An 11,737-nucleotide genomic window follows, 5' to 3' on the forward strand; every position below is an offset into this window, starting at 1 on the left:
ATGACCTCCGGGTCGATCCCAGGTACATCAGCCGCCGACCAGGCAAATACATCGGCTGTGGAGTGATTGATTAAAACCCCATTTGATTTTGATGAGCTCAAAGCATTTGAGTATATCTTGTGATTACTAATGAATTCAATTGAGTGTTTCAGAGAAAATCCTGTCCAAGTGTCTCTAGACTTGGTTCATAGTATTTTGGATAAGTTAAGAAGTCTGCATGAACCAAAGTCTGAGACTCGAGTCGACTCCCGAGTATCACGAGTCGACTCCAAGCATATCAAGTTCACTGGCACGAGCTCGAGTCGACTCCAGACTAGTACGAGTCGACTCCGACTGAGAACAGAAAGAAGAACAGAAAGCCTCATCTCAGAACCTGTCAACGAGTCGACTCCTGAAGTGCGCGAGTCGACTCCAATGTTCAACGAGTCGACTCCAGGGTAGTAAGAGTCGACTCCAAGAGGTACACAAAGAAAAGTCAGAGAGCAGTTTTTCGGGTCTGAGATTCGAGTCGACTCCAGTGGAACGCGAGTCGACTCCGATGGTTGGCAGGTCGACTCCAAAGAAAGCATGAGTCGACTCTCAGCGGAACACAAGGAAAAAGTCAGAGAGCATTTTTGGGACTCTGAGATTCGAGTCGACTCCCGCATTGCACGAGTCGACTCCGAGACTCCGCGACCATCGACAAACAGAAAACCATGTTACTGCCTCTGAGATTCGAGTCGACTCCCAGACAGCTCGAGTCGACTCCAAGACAAGCTTCACGTCAAAAGGCAGAAGACCAACTTTCGGAAACTGAGAGCCGAGTCGACTCCAAGGAAGTTCGAGTCGACTCCAAGACTGGATGAGCCAAAAGACAGAGGATCGGGAGTTCGGGCTCTGAGATTCGAGTCGACTCCAAGGACAGTCGAGTCGACTCGAGTGGACAAAATTCAAAATTGGATCCACGGACTTCTGTGGATGAGCCGACTCCAAAATTGCCAGGTCAGCTCCAGAAGTTGGCGAGTCGACTCCGGGTCAAGACGAGTCGACTCCCAGTCGTGACGGCAACTCTAATTCAAATTTGGAACAGTTGCCGAGTCGACTCCGGAAAAGCTTGAGTCGACTCCCGCTATAGCCGAGTCGACTCCTGATCGCGCGAGTCGACTCCAACCCACCAACGGTCATATTGTCAGGCTGCGCAGAGTGTGCAGAACGGACAGAAAAAGCAGTGTAACGGCTAGTTTCCGTGGGGGTTGGCTTAAATAGCCACAGAAGACTGTAGCAAGGCAGAGAACAACTATTCCACTCCAAGCATTCAAGCTTTCAAGCTCTGCAACGTGCTCTTCAACGAAAAAGGGGAAGATCAGCATTTACTGCAACCAACTACATCTTCCCAGCAATTAAAGCCTCCTCCTCCTGCATTCAAGTCGACTACTCATTCGAGAGGAGACCGGAGTTCAAGAAGCCATTCCTCTACTTCAGCTTAAAAGCGTTTGAGGGCTTCTAAACTCCTCTTTTGATTATATTGTTTTACATCTGCTTTTGAGAAGCTTATTTTCCTTTCTTTCTATAACTTGTATTTACTTGGTTCAATCGGGGGATTGAATCAAGGGGACTAAGGTTGGTTGGTGAGCCAAGTTAAAAACCAACGTGTGTAAGGGTTTGATTGTGAGCCCGGGAAAACAATCGGGGTTGGTTCTAGTCGGTGAGCCTGGGAAAACCGATCGAGTTCGTTGTGAGCTCGTAAAACAACAAGTTTGGTTGTGAGCTTGCAAAACAACCGGCTGTAATCCAAGGGGGTTATAGTGAAATTCCCAAGTGAGACTTGGGGAGTGGACGTAGGAGCAAGGGTTAGCTCCGAACCACTATAAAACCTTGTGTTTGTGATTGATTGGCTCTTTTCTTCTTACTCTCACATCACTCACAGCACTTAGGATTAATTAAATAACTTGCAATAGTTTTTAATTAATCATCCATAACGTTTTAAATATCTAAATTAATTTTAAAACCCAATTCACCCCCCCTCTTGGGTTGTCTATCTGGGCAACAAGTGGTATCAGAGCCTAAACTCTTCCACCCAAGAGTAAAAGATCGAAATGACAACCCCATTTGGATCTTCCCACATTGAGGGTCAGTCCACCCAAAGACCCCCATTCTTTAATGGGTCTGACTACTCATATTGGAAGGCTAGGATGAGAATATTCATCCAAGCCCAAGACTATGAGATGTGGACTATTGTAGTAAATGGGCCATACATCCCATCCATATATGTAGAGGGTGTCAAGGTACCCAAACTAGAAACGGATTGGGATGAACATGACATGAGGAAGGCACAACTTAATTCCAAAGCTATGAATGTACTCTATTGTGCCTTAGATAGAAATGAATTCAATAGGGTTTCAACTTGCAATTCTGCAAAAGAAATTTGGGACAGACTTGAAGTGACCCATGAGGGCACGAATCAAGTCAAGGAATCCAAAATAAACATCTTGGTACATAAATATGAACTATTTAAAATGGATTCAAATGAAACAATCACATGCATGTTCACTAGGTTTACTGATATTGTCAATGGCCTAAAAAGCCTTGGCAAGAACTATACTAACAGTGAGCTTGTCAGGAAAATCCTTCGGTGTCTACCAAGGTCGTGGGAAGCTAAAGTGACGGCAATCCAAGAAGCCAAGGACTTGAACAAGTTACCACTTGAGGAGCTTCTTGGATCCCTTATGACGCACGAGCTCACCATGAAACAACACAACGAGGAAGAGTTCTTCCATAAGAAAAAGGTAATAGCTTTAAAATCTACTTCATCTAACAAAGACTTATCTTGCAGTAGCAGCAGTGAAGAAGAAGAATATGAGGAAGATGATGGTGAGGCGCTTCTTGTGCGTAAGTTCAAGAAATTCATCAACCACAAGAAGGCGTATCATCAAAGGAGAGGCCCCTCAAATTCCTATCAAAAGGATAAGGGTAAGGAAAGGGAAAATGAGGGGATAGGATGTTACGAGTGCAAGAAGCCGGGTCACATAAGAGCAGAGTGCCCCTTACTGAAGAAGGGGAGTAAGTACAAGAAGAAGAAGGCTCTTGTCACTACACTATCCGACTCCGACTCATCATCCTCCTCATCAGATGATGAACAAGAAGAGAAGGCCAATTTCTGCTTCATGGCCAACGAAAACGAGGTAACTTCCGATACGCATCTTGATTTTTCTTTTGATGAACTTTATGATGCTTTTAATGAATTAATGGTAGAATATAAGGCTATAAATCTTAAGAATAAAGAACTAAAAATAGCTAATCAATCACACCTACATAAATACGATAAATTAGTTAAGGATAAGGATTTAATCACCAAAGAAAATATAGAACTTAAAAAAAGCAACCAACTTTTAACTCAAAAGACTAACACCTTAACTAAAGATAATGAAAAACTAACTAAGGAATTTTCAGAACTTAAAAAATATAAACAAACCTTAGATAAGGATCTTACAAAAGAACTTAATGATCTAAAAGCTGAAAATCAAACACTAACTAAAGAACTTAACAAATACAAACCCTTAGTTGAAAAATTTACATATAGCTCTGAAAAATTAAACATGATACTAAATAGTCAACGAGCTGTATTTAATAAAGTGGGTTTAGGATATAAACCAAGAAATAAACAAAAACTTCTTAGTAACTTCTTTGTTAAAGCTGGAGAAACTAAAACTAAGAAAATAACTTGCTTTTGCTGTGGTACAGTAGGTCATAAAGCAAATGTGTGTAATTTTAGAAAAAGTATAACTAAAAAAAAAGTTAAAAGGGTATGGGTTCCAAAAGGAACCAACTTGACTAACCATGAAGGACCCAAGAAAACTTGGGTACCTAAGATGACATGATTTGTTTGTGTAGGAGTGTCTTGCAGCCAAGGTCAACAAAAACTGCTGGTATTTGGATAGTGGCTGCTCAAGGCACATGACGGGTGATAAAGATCAATTTTTCACCCTTGAAGCTAAGAAGGGAGGTGCTGTGACTTTTGGAGACAACAACCAAGGTCACATCATTGGTATTGGTAAAGTTCAAATCACCCCTTCTACTTTTATAGATAATGTTAGATATGTTGATGGTCTTAAGCATAACTTGTTAAGCATTAGTCAATTATGTGATGAAGGATATGATGTTATGTTTAAACCATCACTATGTATTATAACAAATCCTAATGATAATAGTTTAGTTTTTAAAGGAATTAGACGTGGAAATGTATATGTTGTAGACCTAGAAGATCTTGCAAAACATAACCAATGTCTAGTTGTAAATGAAACTAAAGATAATGATGCTAGTTGGTCATGGCACCGTAAGTTAGGTCATGCAAGCATGGACACAATAACTAAACTAGTTAAAAGAGACTCCGTGATAGGTTTGCCAAAATTAAAATTTGAAAAGAACAAAATATGTGAAGCATGTTAATTTGGCAAACAATCTAGGAACTCTTTTAAATCCATAAAATGTGTCTCTACTTCTAGGCCTCTAGAATTACTACACATGGACCTATTTGGTCCAACTAGAACAACAAGCCTAGGTGGAAATAAATATGGTCTAGTTATAGTAGATGATTACTCTAGGTACACATGGGTCATGTTTCTAGCGCATAAGGATCAAGCATTTTCTATGTTTAAGAAGTTCCATAAGGAAGTAACAAATGCTAAAGAGTCTTCAGTCATAGCCATTAGAAGTGACCATGGTACCGAATTCGAAAATCAATTATTTGACGAATTTTGTAGTAAAAAGGGGATAATCCATAATTTTTCTGCACCTAGGACACCACAACAAAATGGAGTTGTGGAAAGGAAGAATAGAACACTAGAGGAAATGGCTAGGACTATGTTATGTGAAAGTAACCTCCCTAAGTACTTTTGGGGAGAAGCCATTAATACCTCTTGTCACATATTAAATAGAGTTTTATTAAGACCCATTATAAAGAAAACACCTTATGAACTTTGGAAAAACAGAAAACCAAAAGTTAATTACTTTCATGTCTTTGGATGTAGGTGTTTTGTACATAATAATGAGAAAGATAATCTAGGGAAATTTGATCCTAAATCTGATGAAGGAATATTCTTAGGTTATTCTACAACTAGTAAAGCCTATAGAGTCTTTAATAAAAGAACCCTAGTTATAGAAGAATCTATACATATTGTTTTTGATGACTCTAGTGACATCTCATCTAGTAAGAAGGTTAATTTTGATGATGATGTTGAAATACTTGAAGAAAAGATAGATGAGATGGGATTACAAGATGATAATCAAAAATTGATTGAAGAAGCATCATCAAGCCAAGAGCCTATTGTGGATCATGGGCTAACAAAAGCTTGGAGGTATGCTCACGGGCATCCTAAGGAACTCATTCTAGATGATCCATCTCAACCGGTTAGGACTAGAGCTTCACTTAGAAATTTGAATAACCATCTAGCTTTTGTTTCACACTTTGAGCCCAAACATATAGAAGAAGCCGAAAATGATGTAAATTGGATAAATGCAATGCAAGAAGAACTAAACCAATTTACTAGAAACAAAGTGTGGGATCTAGTAGAGAGGCCTTTTGAATATCCAATTATAGGTACAAAATGGATATATAAAAATAAGCTAGATGAAAATGGAATTGTTATAAGGAATAAGGCTAGACTAGTGGCAAAGGGTTATAATCAAGAAGAAGGCATAGATTTTGATGAAACCTTTGCTCCCGTAGCTAGACTTGAGGCTATTAGACTATTATTAGCATATGCATGCTCTAAGGATTTCAAACTATTTCAAATGGATGTAAAAAGTGCATTTTTAAATGGGTATATTAATGAGGAAGTGTATGTAGAACAACCTCCTGATTTTGAAAATCATCAATACCCTAATCATGTGTATAAACTGAACAAAGCACTTTATGGATTAAAACAAGCACCTAGAGCATGGTATGAGAGACTTAGTAAATTCCTATTAGAACATGAATTCTCTAGGGGAAATGTAGACACAACATTATTTCTGAAAAAGCAAAACAAAGATATGTTATTAGTACAGATTTATGTTGATGATATCATTTTCGGTGCTACTAACAATCGCCTCTGCGAAGAGTTTGCTGATTTGATGCAGAGTGAGTTTGAGATGAGCATGATGGGAGAGCTGAACTACTTCCTAGGGCTTCAAATCAAACAATCTGAAGGAGGAATCTTCATCAATCAAGCAAAATATATCAAGGAGATGCTCAAGAAGTTTGATATGGAGGGAAACAAGTCAATCAGCACCCCCATGAGCTCATCATGCAAATTAGATCAAGATGAATCAGGTAAATCTGTAGATCAAAAACTTTATAGAGGTATGATAGGATCTTTACTGTATCTTACTGCAAGTAGACCTGATATTATGTTTAGTGTGTGCATGTGTGCTAGATATCAGGCTAATCCTAAAGAATCACACCTAGCTGCAGTTAAGAGAATTTTTAAATACTTAATAGGAACTAAGAACATAGGGCTATGGTACTCTAAAGAATCTAGCCTAAACTTAATAGGATACACAGATTCAGACTTCGCTGGATGTAAGCTTGATAGAAAAAGTACCAGCTGGTCTTGTCAATTTCTAGGAGAAAACCTTATCTCATGGTTTAGCAAGAAACAAAACTCGGTTGCATTATCCACTGCTGAAGCTGAATATGTGGCAGCCGGGAGTTGTTGTGCTCAAATCTTGTGGATTAAACAACAATTAGAAGATTATGGCATTAAACAAGATAAAATTTCCATTAATTGTGATAATACAAGTGCCATAAATCTAACTAAAAATCCAATTCAACATTCAAGAACTAAACACATTGAGATAAGACATCACTTCATAAGAGATCATGTATTGAATGGTGATGTGACACTCCAATTTGTTTGTACTGATAATCAATTAGCAGATATTTTTACAAAACCCTTAAGTGAAGAGAGGTTTAGTGTGCTTAGGAGGGGATTAGGAGTGATTGATCCATCCTAGTGGTGGTTTTCACTAGAATAATTGATTTTGATGATTACAATGTGGTTAAAATAGAGTTTCTTTTCAATGATCATCAAATCAGATCATAATTAGGTGATTTTCCCTCATTTGGCACGATTATAGCATGAGTTTTAGGTGCGTGCCAAAGTTAGAGACGACTCGAGTAAGTTTCAGAGCCGGCTCCTAAGGGGGAGTCGACTCGCGCATTTTCTGGAGTCGACTCGAGGTCGAGTCGACTCGCGACTCAGGGGAGTCGACTCGCAGTCGGGATCCGACTTTTTAACCCTAGGTTTGTCGTTTCGCAAACACTTTTCTTTCAAGCCGCCACTGTTCAAAAAGCCCTAGAGCCGACTCCTAGGTTGTCCCCGATCGTCTCCAACCTCTGTTCGGTCAATTTTTCACCGGTTCTTAGGGTTTTCGTCCGTTCCTAGGTCGTCTTCTGTCCGTCCCGAGTCTCCTCCGTCGACCTTTCTCCGTCCTTTAGGTGTTTCTTCCCGTTTAGGTCAAGATGCCTCGTAAGACCGTGGTTAGGAAGAGGTCCCGTCCCGAGGCCGGTCCCGAGCGGTGCTCCAAGGCGCGGCACGATCCCGCGAGGGAACCACCTCCGGCTCGTTCCCCGCCTAGGGCGGTTTCCGCAAGGCCGTTGGCCGGGAAGGCCGTCACCACCGGGAGGTATGTCGACTTTAACTATCTCTCCCGGGAAGGGTTCACCATAGGTGATAGGCTTAGAGCCCAGGGCCTAGAGTACTTCCTCACTTTGGACCTTCCCACTTACCCTGGCCTTGTTCAAGAGTTTTATAGTACCGTCCATCGGGGAGATGGAGGTATCAAGGGCACAGTAGTAGGTGTCCCTGTGCGTGTCACGGAGGATCTCATTGCCCACATCCTCCACCTTCCATTAGTAGGGGTGGCTCCCGCACACCCTGAGGATAGAGTTGAGGCCCTTACGGTCGTCTTAGGACATCCACCTCAGTCCCCCCTAGACGAGGTATCTGCTAGCTCACTTCCTATTGAAGTGAGAATCCTTTTGAGTATTCTGTCCAGGTCCATCTTCCCTAAGACAGGAAGATTTGATTTTGTAAATGAGAGGGACCTAGCTATTATGTCTTACATTCTTCAGGACACCCCGGTCAACTTCCCCAAACTCATCTATAGGTATATGTGTGAGCCCCTAGATAGACCTAGGCTCACCCTCCCATACGGCATGATTTTTACTCTTCTCTTTAGGGAGTACGAGATTCCCATTCCTGAGAGGGAACCCTCTCGTGCATTGCGATGGACAGATCGCTTGTGTACGGGGACCATGCACAGGATGGGGTTTCGGAAGAGAGAGGGGGTATGGGTTAGGAAGTCTACCCTCACCGCTCAGACCACCAGACCTTCACCCAGTCCTAAGCCCGATTCAGACTACCCAGACCTTCCAGACCATCCAGACCTTCCATCCACTCCTCCTGCTCCTACCACCTCCGCCGGACCTTCCTCCTCGGCACCACCCTCTATGGCGGTCCGGATTGATCCTGAGCAGCTCCGGGAGCTGCGACAGGAGATAGTCAGAGAGGTGAGGGATGAGCTGCTTCGGGAGCTCCGAGGTGCGGTGCCTGCTCCCACTCCTGCACCCGTATCTTCTCAGTTGGTCCCTTCCTTGACAGCCGTGACTGACATGACGGCTCATGTACGGGAAGAGATCTACAATGTCCGGAGTTTGGTCCAGGCCCAGTTCCACAGCATGAGTGAGGTCACGAGCTCCACTCGACAGATGCGAGAGGAGATAGGTCGTGACATGCACACCACCACCGAGGGGGCCGAGCGCTTGTCGAATGTACTCATCGACAAGCTGGACGCACTTCAGACATCGGTGACTGGGCTTCAGGCGTCGGTGACAGAGCTCTCCACTACACATAGCAGAGCCACCACGTCTATCATCACACAGCTTGGCCATGTCACAGATGCAGTCACCCTCCTCATGGAGCAGAGCCGATCGAGAGGAGGAGCCACATCCTCGAGAGGAGGAGCCACATCCTCCAGAGGAGGAGATGCATCCTCGAGAGGGGGAGCTTCATCCTCGAGGAGGACATAGATGTGTTTGAGTTTTGTTTTGTATTGTTTTACTTTACTTATTGTATGCTCAAATCTACTTCAATTCATATCAATACAATGAGTAGACATCTTATCTTCAATTATGTGCCATTTGATGATTGGTTGTGCCATTGATTGTGGTTGATTACCTCCTTTTTGGTATGATGACAAAAAGGGGGAGAAATATGTATAAAATGTGTAAAAGGGGAGAAATATAAAAAAAAATATGTAAAAGAAATCAATGGAAATAAATAAAAAGATAAACTCTTAAAAACACACACAAATTTGTTCTAAGTGGATTCGGTACCTCGAGGCTCATTATCTCTCTTTTGGGGCTCCTAATGGAGTAATCTCCAGAATCTATTCAAGGGATATTCGGAGATTAGCTGAATCCTACTCAAGAACAAATTGACAGATTTTCCCTCTAAAAACAAAAAATTCAGTTCAAAAACTTCAAAGCGTTAAAAGGAAATTCAGAGAATCAAAACATAGTTGAATGCATATGTTGAGGGGGAGAATCTAAATTTTAATCAAGCTAAATCATTAATGACATATAAGCCAAACAATTGATTGCATAATAAGAAGGCTTATATAATTCCAAATGAAAGGGGGAGCTTTAACTCCGAAATTTGTTGTTTCACTCCTTTCAAACTTGGATAAATTAAATTATCAGACATTTGAATTCATTTATGGATTTTATTTCATTATTTATTGAGCAAGTCATTTTACAGATACTCAAAGTTTTGTCATCATCAAAAAGGGGGAGATTGTGGAGTGATTGATTAAAACCCCATTTGATTTTGATGAGCTCAAAGCATTTGAGTATATCTTGTGATTACTAATGAATTCAATTGAGTGTTTTAGAGAAAATCCTGTCTAAATGTCTCTAGACTTGGTTCATAGTATTTTGGATAAGTTAAGAAGTCTGCATGAACCAAAGTTTGAGACTCGAGTCGACTCCCGAGTATCACAAGTCGACTCCAAGCGTATCAAGTTCACTGGCACGAGCTCGAGTCGACTCCAGACTAGTACAAGTCGACTCCGACTGAGAACAGAAAGAAGAACAGAAAGCCTCATCTCAGAACCTGTCAACGAGTCGACTCCTGAAGTGCGCGAGTCGACTCCAATGTTCAACGAGTCGACTCCAGGGTAGTAAGAGTCGACTCCAAGAGGTACACAAAGAAAAGTCAGAGAGCAGTTTTTCGGGTCTGAGATTCGAGTCGACTCCAGTGGAACGCGAGTCGACTCCGATGGTTGGCAGGTCGACTCCAAAGAAAGCATGAGTCGACTCTCAGCGGAACACAAGGAAAAAGTCAGAGAGCATTTTTGGGACTCTGAGATTCGAGTCGACTCCCGCATTGCACGAGTCGACTCCGAGACTCCGCGACCATCGACAGACAGAAAACCATGTTACTGCCTCTGAGATTCGAGTCGACTCCCAGACAGCTCGAGTCGACTCCAAGACAAGCTTCACGTCAAAAGGCAGAAGACCAACTTTCGGAAACTGAGAGCCGAGTCGACTCCAAGGAAGTTCGAGTCGACTCCAAGACTGGATGAGCCAAAAGACAGAGGATCGGGAGTTCGGGCTCTGAGATTCGAGTCGACTCCAAGGACAGTCGAGTCGACTCGAGTGGACAAAATTCAAAATTGGATCCACGGACTTCTGTGGATGAGCCGACTCCAAAATTGCCAGGTCAGCTCCAGAAGTTGGCGAGTCGACTCCGGGTCAAGACGAGTCGACTCCCAGTCGTGACGGCAACTCTAATTTAAATTTGGAACAGTTGCCGAGTCGACTCCGGAAAAGCTTGAGTCGACTCCCGCTACAGCCGAGTCGACTCCTGATCGCGCGAGTCGACTCCAACCCACCAACGGTCATATTGTCAGGCTGCGCAGAGTGTGCAGAACGGACAGAAAAAGCAGTGTAACGGCTAGTTTCCATGGGGGTTGGCTTAAATAGCCACAGAAGACTGTAGCAAGGCAGAGAACAACTATTCCACTCCAAGCATTCAAGCTTTCAAGCTCTGCAACGTGCTCTTAAACGAAAAAGGGGAAGATCAGCATTTACTGCAACCAACTACATCTTCCCAGCAATTAAAGCCTCCTCCTCCTGCATTCAAGTCGACTACTCATTCGAGAGGAGACCGGAGTTCAAGAAGCCATTCCTCTACTTCAGCTTAAAAGCGTTTGAGGGCTTCTAAACTCCTCTTTTGATTATATTGTTTTACATCTGCTTTTGAGAAGCTTATTTTCCTTTCTTTCTAGAACTTGTATTTACTTGGTTCAATCGGGGGATTGAATCAAGGGGACTAAGGTTGGTTGGTGAGCCAAGTTAAAAACCAACGTGTGTAAGGGTTTGATTGTGAGCCCGGGAAAACAATCGGAGTTGGTTCTAGTCGGTGAGCCTGGGAAAACCGACCGAGTTCGTTGTGAGCTCGTAAAACAACAAGTTTGGTTGTGAGCTTGCAAAACAACCGGCTGTAATCCAAGGGGGTTATAGTGAAATTCCCAAGTGAGACTTGGGGAGTGGACGTAGGAGCAAGGGTTAGCTCCGAACCACTATAAAACCTTGTGTTTGTGATTGATTGGCTCTTTTCTTCTTACTCTCACATCACTCACAGCACTTAGGATTAATTAAATAACTTGCAATAGTTTTTAATTAATCATCCATAATGTTTTAAATATCTAAATT

At 42.3% G+C, this 11,737-nt stretch overlaps 1 protein-coding gene across 1 annotated transcript; it reads left to right on the plus strand.

Annotated features, from left to right (window-relative positions):
- The first annotated feature begins 1,099 nt into the window (after positions 1-1,099).
- LOC148702875 (uncharacterized) lies at positions 1,100-5,050 on the plus strand. The gene is made up of 2 exons (XM_088701123.2): positions 1,100-3,161; positions 3,871-5,050. The coding sequence occupies exons 1-2, from the start codon at positions 2,076-2,078 to the stop codon at positions 4,423-4,425; spliced, it is 1,641 nt and encodes a 546-aa protein (XP_088557249.1). The 5' UTR covers positions 1,100-2,075; the 3' UTR covers positions 4,426-5,050.
- Positions 5,051-11,737: the final 6,687 nt, after the last annotated feature.

The sequence above is a fragment of the Phoenix dactylifera genome, chromosome 7 (genome assembly GCF_051530095.1).
Source record: "Phoenix dactylifera cultivar Ajwa chromosome 7, Ajwa_hap1_PhDact_Kaust_v1.1, whole genome shotgun sequence".
NCBI lineage: Eukaryota > Viridiplantae > Streptophyta > Magnoliopsida > Arecales > Arecaceae > Phoenix > Phoenix dactylifera.

Excerpts from the sequence above, each read along its gene's own strand:
- LOC148702875 (XM_088701123.2), top strand. The coding sequence starts at position 2,076 with ATGACAACCCCATTTGGATCTTCCCACATTGAGGGTCAGTCCACCCAA. Across the intron at positions 3,162-3,870 it reads TCATGGCCAACGAAAACGAG|GAGTGTCTTGCAGCCAAGGT; the intron begins GTAACTTCCGAT and ends TTGTTTGTGTAG.